The sequence below is a fragment of the Procambarus clarkii genome, chromosome 6 (genome assembly GCF_040958095.1).
Source record: "Procambarus clarkii isolate CNS0578487 chromosome 6, FALCON_Pclarkii_2.0, whole genome shotgun sequence".
Taxonomy (NCBI): Eukaryota; Metazoa; Arthropoda; class Malacostraca; order Decapoda; family Cambaridae; genus Procambarus; species Procambarus clarkii.
Genome location: NC_091155.1, coordinates 26,459,828 through 26,475,990, shown reverse-complemented (window position 1 = coordinate 26,475,990; position 16,163 = coordinate 26,459,828). Strand labels below are relative to the sequence as shown.

The following is a 16,163-nucleotide window of genomic DNA, read 5'->3' as shown; positions in this document are numbered from 1 at the left end:
TGACGTCAACACACACTCTGGTAATTAACGGGTGACGTCATTACACAAATACTAAGGGGTGACGTCACCGCCGTGTTATATATGTGGTAACCACGCAGGAGAGAGAGAGAGAGAGAGAGAGAGAGAGAGAGAGAGAGAGAGAGAGAGAGAGAGAGAGAGAGAGAGAGAGAGAGAGAGAGAGAGGGGAAAGAGAGAGAGAGAGAGAGAGAGAGAGAGAGAGAGAGAGGGGAAAGAGAGAGAGAGAGAGAGAGAGAGAGAGAGAGAGAGAGAGAGAGAGAGAGAGAGAGAGAGAGAGAGAGAGAGAGAGAGAGAGAGAGAGAGAGAGGGGGGGGAAAGAGAGAGAGAGGGGGGGAAAGAGATAGAGAGGGGGGAAAGAGATAGAGAGGGGGGGAAAGAGAGAGAGAGAGAGAGGGGAAAGAGAGAGAGAGAGAGGGGAAAGAGAGAGAGGGGAAAGAGATAGAGAGGGGGGGAAAGAGATAGAGAGGGGGGGAAAGAGAGAGAGAGAGAGGGGAAAGAGAGAGAGAGAGGGGAAAGAGAGAGAGGGGAAAGAGAGAGAGAGAGGGGAAAGAGAGAGAGAGAGGGGAAAGAGAGAGAGAGAGGGGAAAGAGAGAGAGAGAGGGGAAAGAGAGAGAGAGAGAGAGAGAGAGAGAGAGAGAGAGAGAGAGAGAGAGAGAGAGAGAGAGAGAGAGAGAGAGAGAGAGAGAGAGAGAGAGAGAGAGAGAGAGAGAGAGAGAGAGGAGGGGCAGGCAGGGAAGGAGAGGAGCATGATCAATATAGCCAAGTTGGCGTGCTGTGAGTCTTGTTTTGCCCCGGATGTTGACAGTCAGTTGGCGGATGACTCTTTCCTCTTAAATGTAGATGCCTTGGCAAATGCCATCTCAGTCAAGCAAACAGTCATCTAGTATATGACTGATGAACCTTGAAGTTAGTTACTTGCCCCGTGACAGTCACTGCCTGTTGTGGAGATGTTTTGCAACTAATGGGTCTGTGTTTCGGTTGCAAATGTCAGCTACTTTAAACAGCTTGTGTGTGTGTTCTCTATCAATTATCTGAACGAGTCACTGGTAGACGTAATTGTGACAGCTGGAAAAGTGACATGTTGTGGGAGACAGTCAGTCAGGTGAAAGGGCTAACGTGTCCTTTGTATATATATATCTCAAGACACTTTCCAGTAGGTCTCTCGGAGCAAGTGTTGATAGCGCACCCATCTGCATGTTTCTCACTCCAGGAGTGAGAAACATGCTTGGGAATACCTGTGCAGTTTCTCTTTGTATCGCACAAAGAATTTAATTTAGCAGCACCGTTGCTGCTAAATATAAATTATAATATAGCCGGGACCAGCACACAAGAGGCTCCGGTAGAGTACCGTTGTCGCCCCCATCACCACCACCACCAGCATCAGTAGCAACACCAAGCCGTTTTACTACCACAACTATTCCCATTTTGCACCAGCAGCAGCACCACCACCACATCTACCACGAACATTAGCAGCAGCACCACCATCACCAACAGTAACACCAGTAGCAGCACCAGCAGTATCAACAGTAGTCCCACCAACAGGAGCAGGAGCATCAACAGTAGCAGCAGCAGCAGCCGCAGCAGCAGCATCAACAGTAGCAGCAGCAGCAGTAGCAGCAGCAGCAGCAGCAGCAGCAGCCGCAGCAGCAGCAGCAGCAGCACCAGCAGCAGCAGCAGCAGTGGGGTGTATGCAGGCGTTGTGGGTGGCGAGGTATTAAAGGGATCAACCCGCTCCATCCCTCAGCTTACTCCTGAATACTAATTACCACGTCTGGGATATCACGGCACTGTACACGTCTTGGAAACCTTTAACAGTGCATTCACTTGTCGCGTGGCAGTCCTCCCTCCCTCCTTGAGACTTAACTGTCCCTCCCTGTGTCAGCTGAGGACTGGCAGCGGGTCGCCTGAGCGCCGGCACGAACTCTTTAAGATATGAGAAAGAGCATCTGAGCACTGTTGGGCTCTCACCCCATGGGGAAATGAGGACTCTGCTGTAAGGTGGTATTTATAATGATAATTCATTGTGTTAGGGGACAGGAAGCCGGAGTGTATTCATACACGTTAGGTTTATATCAAGGTTCCACCGTCAACACTCAAATAAAAGCATTATGTGTTCTTCTCCATCATGAGAGAGGTCAGGACGGGTACGCCAACTATGACGTCACTGACTAGAAGGCCACGCCCACTCCGGTCACCGGAGTTCTCTTAACATAGGTAACCGGAGTTAAGAGAACTTAACTCATATATATATATATATATATATATATATATATATATATATATATATATATATATATATATATATATATATATGTATATATATATATATATATATATATATATGTATATAGGAATGATTTCCTTCCTAGAAATCATTCCTTCCGAAGATATATTAATATACGAAAGTACTTAAGGAAATTCCTGTTTCAATTCTTTCTCCGCGGTCTGACATTGTCACATTTTTCATCTCTTGTTAATTTTCGTGATTTAAACACACACACACACACACACACACACACACACACACACACACACACACACACACACACACACACACACACACACACACACACACACACACACACTGATATGTGTGTGTGTGTGTGGTGTTGTTGTTGAATATGACCGAAATTGTAAGATAAATTATTCTAACACGAATCTTTTCAATATTTCTTACCGTTTTTCTTCACTGTTAGGGGTAATTGAAAAATTAACTCTCCTAAGTTCATTTTCTCATTTTTTATATATGGTCTGACGCCTAAAAGCGTTTTGCAAGGACTTCTCACATTTTCAAAGACAGGTTTACACATCATTTCATGCACATATTCGTTTTAGGTGAGGTGATATGAAATAAAAAACAGAAATGATTTTGGGTGAGGTGACAAAAGCCAATATATATATATATATATATATATATATATATATATGCAAGGTTATACAGTTACATATCTGATTTTATACAAAAAATGAACATTAAGAGGACACAAGAAAAAGTTCGCTTCCTAGAGGCTGTAGATTTCCTCGAACTCCTCCGACGCCGGGCAGGAACCGAGGATGCAGCGGGCATTTCCCCTCTGGATCGCGACACTGAGGCGCTGAAAGAGAAAACTTGCTGCTCTAGGGTCTCTTGTGGTGTCAATGAGCTTGGAACCAAGATCCTTAAGAAACCTTCTTGCACTCTCACCCCATGGGCCTAGGGTCTCAGACCCTATTGGAACGAAATTGTACCTTTGATCTAATTGCCTGTACTTGACTGACTTTTGTTTTTCTCTGTGTGTCGCTGCGGCTCCTGCCGTGCCGGCAGAGAGGGTGATGTATGTCGTTGCCAGGGTGGATACGCAAGTATAGTCCCATGCTAACTGCCTGCCACCCTTCCACGGACGCAGTGTGATTCCGTCTGGTCGGCCGGCAAAGCTAACAGAGTCACGGTTCAGTAGGTTGCGGGGCTCTCTCTCCGCTGGACACTGAGCAGAGGCAAGGCTTCTTTTAATGATGTCGTTGACTTCGTCGTGTCTAGTGTGCCAACCACCCGATTTTCCACAGTGCAGGCCATGCAATCCATATTCGTCAGCATCTGCCTCGCCGCAAATACACCTGTGAACAGTGTGGATAGGGGCAGCAAGGCGGAGAGCGACTGCAATACGGAGCTCCTGCGGATCAAGACGTGTGCCTGTCGCAGACATAGGGACTGCCAGAAGGAAGTCCCCTGCATGGGGAGCCTGCACAGCTGTGAGGCGTGCACGATCACTGGGGGTTGTTGCTGCCTCCAGCAAAGCTGTGGCTTCTTTGTCTACAATGGGGCTGTCCCAACTGGATTGTTTCTTGGCTTTCGGCATGGCTGGTCTGAGTGCTGGGTCTGTCATGGCACCCCATTTCGTGTCACATTCCGTGTAGTGGGGGTCCTGTATCCCCGCTACATCACTCAGGGTGTCAGGTAGAATTTCCTTAACCAGGTCATCTGATGCTGAGGAGGAAGACAGGAAGGCTGGGACTGCAATTTGGGTGGCGGTGCGGACACCCAAGCCACCGAGCCTGACAGGAAGAGTGGCTTGTTTCCACTGGCATTCGTTGAGAGAGAGGTTAACAACTTTTTCCAGCATGGTCTTCAGTAGGAGGTCATACTCGTCAAGCTTTGGGTTGTTGTAAGATGGGGCGCACCTCAGAAAGTAGGTTAGCCTCGGAAGGGATAGGCATTTGGTGAGGAGATAAAAAGCATCGTGGGCATCGATGTCCGGGCGGGCATCGACGGGCATATATATATATATATATATATATATATATATATATATATATATATATATATATATATATATATATATATATATATATAATCAATGTTGGGCATGCATTATACATGCTTGAAATAATTAATAAATTCACCAAAAACTTTTTTTTTTTTTACTGCTAATAATATATCGGAAACTGATTGACTTTTTTGCCCGTAAGAAATTGAAATTTTGTATTTTCAAGATACGACACGCTCTCCAAACTTTGCTAGCGTGACTGGGCACACTGTTTATGGTAATGAGTCTTGGCATTAGCACTTTTCATATTAAACCTCACCCACGAGCATCATTCATAACATTTACGCTCTACAAGGAAATCCATTAATAAATATAATGAAAGGCTCCCAGTGGTGGATGGATGGATGGATGGATGGATGGATGGATGGATGGATGGATGGATGGATGGATGGATGGATGGATGGATGGATGGATGTATTATCACTGGGAGTTATTGAGAAGATGGTTTAGGATTTGTACTACTATGGTTCATAAGGTTGTTAAGAGCGTGTTTATTATTATTATGTGGAGGTTCGAAGCCTCCTCGTGAAGCCTCCTGCTCCTTTCTTCTTCTTCTTCTTCTTCTTCTTCTTCTTCTTCTTATTATTATTATTATTATTATTATTATTATTATTATTATTATTATTATTATTATTATTATTATTATTATTATTATTATTGTTACAGGGGCGTGTTCTCAGTACGGGGACGCGGAGCACATCACTGCCATTCTGGGGGAGTCGGTCATCCTTAACTGCCCCGTCTCCCACCCTAAGGTGCCCCACATCATCCAGTGGAGGAGACAGGTACGTTGGCACTACCTCTTGTCGGCCACTGTGGCTACCTAGTGCCATTCTCCCACGGTGACGCGCACTATTTCTGCTCGCTCACGTTATATCACCAATTACTTATTTCCGTCATTACTCATTGAAGAGTAAGATGCCCATTTTATTCCCACAGTCACTCACCGCACCTGGAATCACTCAAGAGTCACCCTCGAAAGTGACTAATCGCAACTGTGAGAGGGATTTTGTATATAAATATACTTAGGCACATTTAACATTTATAATGCTTGTTCTAGAATATATGAAGGGTTACAGAGTTGGTCATGAGCCAGGTGTGTCATACACTAGGTACCTCACACCGGTCAGGTTCAAGGAGTGTAATGACTAGACATTCAATAATGTATGGGGTCATGATCCAGTTCGTCCCCCTCCCCTCCTTTATTTATTAACTCACTTAGGTACATCTGCATTAATGCAGCTGCCCTAGACTATATCAAGGGGGAGTACAGAGTGTGTCAAGAGTGATGCTAACAGTCGCCATCACACAGGATGGTTAGTCATGCAGGGCCATTTGACCAGTAGTCTGCACTGGGCTAACTTTCCCTGCATTGTGAGGATATCCTCAAGAACACAAGAATGAATAGGGGTAACAGTGATACTAGACAAATCCCCACCACACAGGATGGTTAATCTTACTGGACCATGTGATCAGTAGCCTCTACTGGTAAATTGTGGATGCATTATTACCTTAGCGTCCTCGCAGATAAGTCTACGGTGACCACCAACCACGTTTTGTTTATTACACCGTCCGAAGTCCACTACGGGCTCACCATAGCCCGTGCTACTTGCAGCTTTTGTTTAGAGTAGCTGAATCTAAAACATCAACAACAACAACAACAACAACAACAACAACAACAACAACAACAACAACAACATCGTTCGTCATGTCAACGGAAGACTTCAGTGGAATTTATTTTGGTGTGAATTAATGCCTGTAGCTATTATAGTCAGCAGCAGTTTTTTACCATATCTCTGTATTATGCAAGGAATTTGATAATATAGAAAATCCAACAAGATCTAATTTGTGGTGGTTGTGACTGGTGATTGTTGATAGGTGAGAAATTTGTGTATTGTGACTATTAAGTTAGATGTAATAAAATGTTAGATGTAATAAATAGGTTTCTTTCAAATTCAGATATAATATAGATTCATCATGTATAACAATCAGTTGTAGCTTAGTGTCGAGAAAATTAGTTCTTGAATTGAAACACTTAGGCAAGACTAGCTCTATGTTGTAACAAACTAGGTTTGTTGTCGGAATACTTTAGTATTTCGTAACGTAACGTAACGTAACCTACCTGTAACGATTCGAGAAAGAGACCTGGGAGTGGATGTGACACCTAATCTAACTCCTGAGGCACATATAAATAGGATAACGACAGCAGCGTACTCTACACTGGCGAAAATTAGAACTTCATTCAGAAACCTAAATGAGGAGGCTTTTAGGGCGCTTTACACTGCCTACGTGAGACCCGTCTTAGAGTATGCCGCGCCATCATGGAGCCCCCACCTGAAGAAACACATAAAGAAACTGGAGAAGGTTCAGAGGTTTGCGACGAGGCTTGTCCCAGAGTTACGAGGGATGGGATATGAAGAGCGTCTGAAGGAACTGAGCCTTACGACACTAGAGAAAAGAAGGGAGAGAGGAGATATGATAGGGACATATAAAATACTCAGGGGAATTGACAAAGTGGAAATAGATGAAATGTTCACACGTAATAATAACAGAACGAGGGGACATGGGTGGAAACTGGAAACTCAGATGAGTCACAGAGATGTTAGGAAGTTTTCTTTTAGCGTGAGAGTAGTGGAAAAATGGAATGCACTTGGGAAACAGGTTGTGGAAGCAAATACTATTCATACTTTTAAAACTAGGTATGATAGGGAAATGGGACAGGAGTCATTGCTGTAAACAATCGATAGCTGGAAAGGCGGGATCCAAGAGTCAATGCTCGATCCTGCAAGCACAAATAGGTGAATAGGTGAGTACACACACACACACACACACACACATTGTACTGCATTGGATAAAGGAGAACCTAAGCAACAGAAGACAGTGAGTTACTGTGAGGGGCGAGTTTTCAGATTGACGAAGTGTCACCAGTGGAGTCTCACAGGGTTCAGTCCTTGGACCTATACTGTTTCTGAAATATACGAATGATCTCCCAGAGGGAATAGACTCGTTCCTCTCAATGTTTGCTGATGATGCAAAAATTATGAGGAGGATTAAGTCAGAGGAAAATAGTATGAGACTACAAGATGATCTAGACAAACAATGAATGGTCCAACAAATGGTTATGACAGCTCAACCTGAGCATATGTAAGATAATGAAACTAGGCAGTGGAAACAGAAGGCCAGAAACAGGATACTGAATGACCGAATGGGAGATGAAGTCCTCCATGAAACGGTTAGAGAGAAAGATCTAGGAGTTGATATCACACCAAACCTGTCTCCTGAAGCTCGCATAAAAAGAATAACATCGGCGGCTTATGCGAGGCTGGCTAACATCAGAACTGCCTTCAGGAACCTGGGTAAGGAATCATTTAGAGCCTTTTATACCACATACAAACCTTGTATGTATTCAAGATAACCTCAAGATAACCACATATGTAAGACCAATCCAGGAGTATGCGGCCAGAGCATGGAGCCCGTCCCTTGTTGTTGAGTGTTGCAGCAGGGTAAGGAAATTGCCACTTTGACTGACAAGGTAAGGAAGCAGAAAGAGCAAATCAAGGAACCAGAGAGAGAATATGAGACATGGATATTGAAGGGAAATGAATTTGAAGAAATAAACAAAAAGAGAGATATGGACAAGAATTAAGTGAAAGTATGCACACCAGCAAGTTAGGCAAGGAATTTATACAAAAAAACAAAAATCCATGGGCTTCTCAAATGGAAGAATCTACTAGGGATTTGGAAAAGTGCAAACAGGAAATGAAAGAAACAAGTTGTAAAAGAGAAAGAAACAATCAAGGAAATATGCTTGGAAACCAGGATCAGACATCAGAGAGGCAGTTCGAAACAAGCTGTTATTAACAGCAAATTACTACAGAACTCTGTAGATAGAAGTAAGTCTATAATAATTTTTTGGATGTTTGGAAAAGGAGATGCTGTCTAGGGTGGACAGAGCATCGGAAAAGGAAAAACAATTGAGAAAATAGTAGGTTTAGGGGGAAGGACTTAAAGTGATTTTTGAAATTGTATTTTTTCCACATTTTTCACAACCACATTTTTCAAATGTGGTTTTTCCGCATGCTTGAATCAGTGTTTTTGTGATCGTCGTTTCACAAAAATATATAATATGTGATCTTTATATTAAAATATTATTTCCTTATACTGTAATACTTTTTAAGTTAAGAAGTTATAAGGGTATTAAAGAGATAATTTTTATTTTCAGCACCAAAAAATTCCCATTTACATATGGTATGATGGGTATGACCCCCATGTGGAAGAAAATTATAAGGGTCGTGCATCACTGGTTTCTCCAGACACATCCTATGGGCTGGCCTCACTCAACCTCACTTCAGTCAGGGAGGACGACCAAGGCTGGTATCAGTGTAATGTTTTCTACCTCGATCGCAGCGGTGTTGAAAATGGTACCTGGATACACCTCGATGTTCATGGTAAGAGCTGTTACTAGTACTGTTAACCAGCTGAGATTGAAAACACTTCCAGTACAATTACAACATTTGCATCTCCTAACTCAAACACATTTATCCCACTCCCACATATTGTTATTTCTTCATGTTCCTTGTACTACTCCTCATCATTTCATGTCTTTTCTTTTTCTCTATACAGTACAATACTAACTTCTTTTACAATTTATTACATGTATTTCTCATCAATATGCCTTTTCCATTCTGTTGAGGCTCCATTTTTAATTCACACATAAAATCATAATTCATTGTATTTTGTCATAATTATATATTTTTGTTTAATGAGGTTCAGTGAAATCTTATTATAATATATGTAATGTATATGTAATTCAGATGTAATTTTTTCCAACTACATTAAAATTAGGAGAACAAATTATACACAAAACTATATATACAAACTATAATACAAAACCATATACACAAATAAAATTAATGATTAGAAAACCTGAGAGAATAATCTTTATTTTACTGTTAATTGCAGCACCACCTCGATTTACCACAACTCCTGATGATGTTACCTATGTCAATATTGGTGACTCCATCATTCTTAATTGTGAGGCTGAGGGAACTCCAAAGCCCGAGATCTTCTGGTTCAGGGATAATGAACCAGTCGACCCTTCAGAAACTGTGGGCATCTTCAATGATGGTACAGAGCTTCGAATTAACAAAATACGTGACCAAGACATCGGAGACTATGTGTGTGTGTCGCGGAATGCTGAGGGAAGAGTTCATCATGAAGCCAAAGTTGTTATTGCAGGCATGTGTATAAAGATTTCCTTTGTTCACACAGAGGATTCTTCCTTGTGGCCACATTCACTTTGCTGAAATGCCTTAGTTCCTGGAACACATTATTCCATATTTTTCCATGTTCTTTCTTTTTTTCCCTTGTGTATTTTTCTTCTTACACCTTCCTTATTCCACATTTATTTATTTGTTGAGACATACTTCTTCCTTTCCATACCTTTTTGTTGCATAATGAAGCCAGGCAGTGACTTTCATTTGTTTAATTGACAACTGGCAGATCTAATAATTTACAATGCAGATTTTGTATTTAACAAATTTAGGAAGCAGAAAGGTATTTTTGAAAGACAGTAGGAAATGCAACAAGGATGTGGAAAAGCCTAGTGAAATATTAGTTTTCCTTTAGAATGTTAATTGATGAAGAAGAAATTAACACTAGGTGCTGGGAGTACATTGAAAAGGCTTATGGATAGAACTTAATGTAATTTTCCTAATGTAAGAGAAGTGCAAGATAGAAAAATTGGAAGATTTATCATAGGTTGAGAAGTTCATTGCTGTAGTTCAGAAGCTGAATTGTGAAAAAGTTGCAGGTGTCTATAAAGTAATATATATGCATAACATTTTTAATTAAGTGGTGAAGTTTATTAGAGTGTTAAAACTTTACCAGAAAGCATTGGACTTTAAAGTAGAAATAGGCCATTGACAGATGACTGGAAAATAGCTGTGATTGTACATTTTTTAAAAATTAAGAATGAATATAATGAGCTTAAAAATTATAGTCATTAGTCTATTAAGGTTAGTTGCCAAAGTGTGTGACATAACACTTGTTAAAAGATTACAGAAAGTATCGGAGAAATTAATGCTGAACAAAATGGGTCAACAGTGGGAGAAGAATGCATGTGCATTATGTTTTTACAGTGAAGCTGCTAGTGGAGAAACATGTAAGAATGATGTAAGGTGTACATGAACTTCATGGTCTCAAAGAAAGTGAATGACATAGTGAATAAAGAGTCTCAGGTGAATAAATACTTCTATAGATTTGATGAAATGTTGAAGTGCTGTGAACATTTCTAATGTTAAGTGCATATTCCAACTTTGGTCTCTCAAAGGTTGTGAACGATTTCTTTAATATTTCGCCATCGGCGTGAAAGATATTGTGAATGGCTGAGTGTCTTGAGTAGCTTTAACATTTTCTTTTTCTTTTGTTTTCTCTTATCTTCATGGATTATGCATTCCCTCACCATTGAAAATGGAAACATGGAAGCGATTCACTATTTATTTTATTGCATGCAGTATTTGTATTAGTGTTTAATGAACATGTATACAGTATAGTACAGTACAGTGCCATTTGGTTATTCTAATTATAGTCTAAAATGTTGGCTGTAATTTCAGGTGGGGCGGTGATTGTAACGCCACCTCACAACCAGACACGCCAGGAAGGGGAGAAAGTTGAATTTCCATGCGAAGCAAAGGCTCTTCCAGGAAATGTGACAGTTACCTGGAAAAGAGAAGGCGTCTCCATTGATAAGCTTTCCTGGTTAGATACTCGATCTATTATCAGGAGAGATGGTACACTCATTATTAATCCAACAAGTGCGGATGACGGTGGCTTTTTCACTTGTGAAGTTTCCAATGGAATTGGAACACCTCAGAAAGCCACAGCCTATCTTAATGTTGAATGTAAGTGAACAGTTCTGTGTTGATTAATCTTGTCAGATACTATGGTATTTGATATACAGCACTTACTGCATGCATAAACTCTTAAGGAAGTATACACATTAAGGATAAAGAAGCAAAGAAAATACATGACAGATATGAAAGTAAAGATTTTCTTTTAGTATCATATCCAGTAAAAAAACAGGGCTAATAAATTAAATTTATGATTGTTTATCACCCTGTTTTTTTAAATGTACTAGAATTGTGATTAATCCTTTCTTTAAGTTTAATATTTCTAGAAATAAATTGTATTTCATTGCTAACCAATGCTGTTATCACTCAGATAATGTCTTAATTTTCAGACCCTGCACGTGTAACATATACACCAACTGTACAGTACCTTCCCTTTAGACAACAAGGTATTATTAAGTGCTTTATAAAGAGTAACCCACCAATCCAGTTTGTTACTTGGATCAAGGACAAACGACTCTTTGATGTTGAAAATGAGAGCACAGTTGTCAAGCTTAATAATGGCTCACTACTGATAACCAAGGTTTGTTATTGTGATCTGAGTTTATGCTGAGTAAATCCCCTTTATTAAAAAAAGGGCTATACTGTATACCTGTGCATGAAACTTTTACTAAAGTTTTAACACTAAGTTATTTTCACCTTAGAATTACTTATAGTACAGTATTACTATCAGGGATTTATCAGGTTAAGATTTACTTAGTTTTTTAGGTATCATTAACCCTCAGACCGCTAAAGGCCTTTTTGCCTTCAACCCCCACAGGCGCAACAAAAAAAAGAATCCAAAAAATTCTTTCGTCTTATAAAAGTGTTCATTTCTGTTCCCTGATCACGGGAAAAATAATAAAAAAATTGTAGGTTGGCATATTTTGGCTACAATAGGGTGGGGAAGTCTTGCAAAAAAGAGGCGTTGACAGAGCAGCCGCCAGATGAGGTCTGCTCCGCCCGAGCTGTCAGGCAGCAGTTGCCACGAAGATATTTATTATTACCTAATTATTTCAATGTCTCGATTGATTTTTTCTTTGTTTTTTGCAGTAATATTCAATAGTGTGTATTGTGATGTATTTATGTAATAAAATGTGTGAACCATTGCTGTACTCAAAATTATAGAGTGCCTATTAATGATTCAATTATTATGTTCATAAAACAATAAACAAATAGTTTTGCTGTTATTACACTATATACTCAGGTTATATATAAGTATTTGCATGTTTTGCTCACCATAACGAACCACTAAGTTGGTATTGTGAGTCAAAAAGCAACGAGGAGTGACTGCCACACGTCAGCCAGCCATTCGATGCCACTCCCACCCTCACAAGTCAAGCCTGGCCTCGGGCCAGGCTTGGAGTAGAAGAACTCCCAGAACCCCATCAACCAGGTATCAACAACACCTCACTTGCCCACATTCTCCTCCCACGATACTGTTTTTGGATTTATTCACTATACACAGACATTATACATAAGTATTTACATGTTTTGTTCACCATAACTATACATCTAAGCTTGTATGGTGAGTAAAGGCAATAAGACGTAGCTACTCACACAGTCAGCTGGTGGCGGCCGCCCTCAATGCCAGGCGCACTAATATTTCTCCTCCAACAATACTGTTTGTGGTGTTATTACACTATATACACACATTATATATAAGTATCTACATGTTTTATTCACCATACCTGTACAAATAAGCTGGTATGGTGCCCAAAAACCATAGTGGCCACCAGTAAACAACATGACAAGTCGTGCAGATGACACACCTCCTTCACCAAAATAGCGGCTCCCAACATACTCCTATTGCTGTTATTACACTCTATACACACGTTATATTTAAGTATCTACATTTGTGTTCACCATAGTAAACCACTAAGCTGGTATGGTAAGTCCAGTCAATAAAAAGTGGGAGGAGGATGTTTGGTGAGGGAGGGAGGGAATCCAGGTAGCGTCATTGTGTGTGGCAGTCACTCTTGTTTTGCTCACCTTACTAGCTTAGTGGTTCGCTATGGGGAACACATATGTACATGGGTATATACAATGTGTGTATATAGTGTAATAACAGCAATAGGAGTATGTTGAGAGGAGCCATTTTGGTGAGGGGAGGTGGCGTCGTAATCGTAGCATCGTCTGCTGACTGCTGTGTAATTTCTCATGCAGTGTATGGTGGCCACTGTGTTGTTTGGACACAATACCGGCTTACTTGCATAGTTATGGTGAATAAAACATGTAGATATGTATACATAACGTGTATAAATGTAAGAAAATAGTGTAATAAAAATAATAACAGTATGGCAGGAGGAGGAAAGTTGGCGAGTAAGGTGTAAGGAGTAAGCTAGGTGTTAGAGAAGTGAGGGAGAGCTGGCTGGGTGTGGCAGCTCACACTCGCAGAGTTCTGAGTGTGTTGATGGTGAATGTATATAGTGTGTGATAGTGTATAGTGTGTAAATATATTGTAAATATACATAAATGTACATGAAACATTGGATATATGAGCAATATATGTGGACACATTTGAGACACATATAACACAGTGTCTTGGGACTGTACGAATGTTTCACTGCCGTAATATTGTGTACGTGTTCATTATACATAGGATTGGCAAGAAAACACAAAACAAATGTATTTGGAAATGTACGCAAAAAATGAACAAAAAAATATTTGTGGTAACTCGCGCTTGTTAAAGCTGGTGGGCAACTGGCTCCGGGAGTCTACATCATGGGCGACCACCAAATCGTGACGTCGCACACCGTTTTTTGGACTCCCATTGTGGCCAAAGTAAGTACAATTTAGATTTTTTTTTTTATCTGTGATCAGGGAAGAGTATTTAACATTTGACAACAAAAAGAGTTTTTTCCAGAGAATTTATTTCCTGCGCACAAGGGGGGATGCCGTATTTGGAAGGCGAGCAGCACAGTGGTTAAGGCTCGCTCTTGCCTTGCGAATATTTTTAAATATATTTTCCTACCATGATATATTATATCATGGCAGGAATATATTATATCATGGCAAATATATTTTCTCCTCCACTGTGGGCCAGGCTGGTTAAATTAAATGGCTTAGATTCCTTACCTGTCTTTGCGTCGGATTCAACTGCAGCTGCTGCCTTGACCAAGTTGTTCATGCTAATCCTTGTTGATATGACGGGAAAAGCTTAACTTAATTGAGAGCAGCAGGCATAACCACACTAGCCTCAAGAATAAGTCTAGGAAGCATTAATTTTTAGAAGTCACTTTAAAATAACTCTTAAAATATTTAATTCATAATTCTCAAAATAGGTAAACCAGTCACACCAAGGTCGCTACAGCTGCACACCTTATAACCGTCATACGACAGCAGGAGCATCAGGCGACATGGAAGTAAGCCATCATTTTTAATTTGATTTAGACCTTAGAACGGAACTCTTCATGACTTAGTTTATTCAATAACTCTGTAGAAATACTATCATAATTATATTTTATTTTTTAAATTGACATAGCACTAAAGATAAATCTCTTATTATCTAATAGGTATTAGTTCGTGATCCACCCGTGTTTGCCCCACGACCTCAGCCACAATACCATGGCCAAGTAGGCGAGGAAGTAACCCTTGTCTGTGGGGGTCAAGGATCACCAACTCCAGAAGTCACTTGGAAGAGGGTATGTCATGCTTTGTATTTTTTAACCGAAGTGAAATTTTAGTCATGCTTATAGTTCAGTCATGGAAATGGGCTTTAGGAGCTAGATTTGTGCTTTGGGGAAAGAGAATGGGGTACTATATTTTACCAAAATTAACATTCATCATAAAGTATTTTTTAAGTGTGGAAAATATTTAGAATATGCAACAGGCAACCAACAAACTTAAATATTTAAAGACTTACAGTAGAGATAATATAGCTGGATGTATGTTTTGAAACATAACAGATCTTAATTAAACAGTGCTGAATATGGATATGTAAAAATACTGCCTCTCAGGAATTGGTTATACTGTATGATGTGTACCCCATTTTCATTCATGCTAATGTATCTTCCTGAATTAGACTTGTTTATTTAAGATTATAATGTAATATGAGACAATCATTGGAGCAGGACAGTTACCTGCTCCAGGTCACTGATCGAACCAGTAACCTAGATAACCACAGATGCCTGCCTAAACCCATAGACCATGTCATGCTAAAACTTCTATAACTTGGGATCCGCTCAAATCCACAAAGAGTCTGAAGACATCAAGCTAGTAGCCAAACAAAGTTTTACATATAACCTGCATGCACTCTGGTGTACGTAATGGAGTTTTTCATCAAATGCTCCTTCAAATACGCAAGGAAATCACAATACAGTAATATGATATGTCTATGAGAAAATCATTAAAGCAGGATGGGGATTGAACCAGCATCCTGGGTAACCCCAGACATGCACCTTAACCCCGCTTCAATGATTTTCTTACAGACATATCACATTATTGTGATTTCCTTGTGCATTTGAAAGGAGCATTTGGTGGAGAACTTCTACCAACACCAGAGTACATGGAAGTTATATGTAAAACTTGGGTTGACTACCAGCTTGGTGCCTCCAGACTCGTGCTCCTAGTGGATTCATGTGGATCCCAGGTTATATATAATATTTACCATGTTGTGGTCCATGGATTAAGGTTTGTATCTGGGGTTCCTCAGGATGCTAACTCAATCCCTGTCCTGCTCCAATGATTTTCTCATGAGTATGTATCAAGTTATTGTGATTTGAATATTGTAATATATTCATGTCTCATTAGTGCAATAATACAACAGCTACTTTCAGTATGAATACATTATCATTATTATAGAATAATAGGGTTATATTGAACAAAGTATTTAGAGGCAGTTTTATATGGGAAAGTAATGACAATTTTGTCCATCCTAAACCATTATCAAGTCGAGAATTAATATTGATTCAATACGAATTGAAATGTGATCTCTTATGTTGTTTGGGTTTTG

At 40.1% G+C, this 16,163-nt stretch overlaps 1 protein-coding gene across 11 annotated transcripts in view; it reads left to right on the top strand.

Annotated features, from left to right (window-relative positions):
* Window positions 1–16,163, top strand: part of LOC123753885 (protein turtle) — a 418,196-nt gene that overhangs the window by 335,026 nt on the left and 67,007 nt on the right. For all 11 annotated transcript variants that reach the window (XM_069307224.1, XM_069307230.1, XM_069307232.1 and 8 more), the window contains 7 exons: window positions 4,989–5,107; window positions 8,545–8,770; window positions 9,285–9,560; window positions 10,937–11,224; window positions 11,563–11,753; window positions 14,494–14,574; window positions 14,725–14,853. In XM_069307224.1, coding sequence (XP_069163325.1) covers window positions 4,989–5,107; window positions 8,545–8,770; window positions 9,285–9,560; window positions 10,937–11,224; window positions 11,563–11,753; window positions 14,494–14,574; window positions 14,725–14,853 — 1,310 coding nt within the window. The remainder of the gene's footprint in view (window positions 1–4,988; window positions 5,108–8,544; window positions 8,771–9,284; window positions 9,561–10,936; window positions 11,225–11,562; window positions 11,754–14,493; window positions 14,575–14,724; window positions 14,854–16,163) is intronic.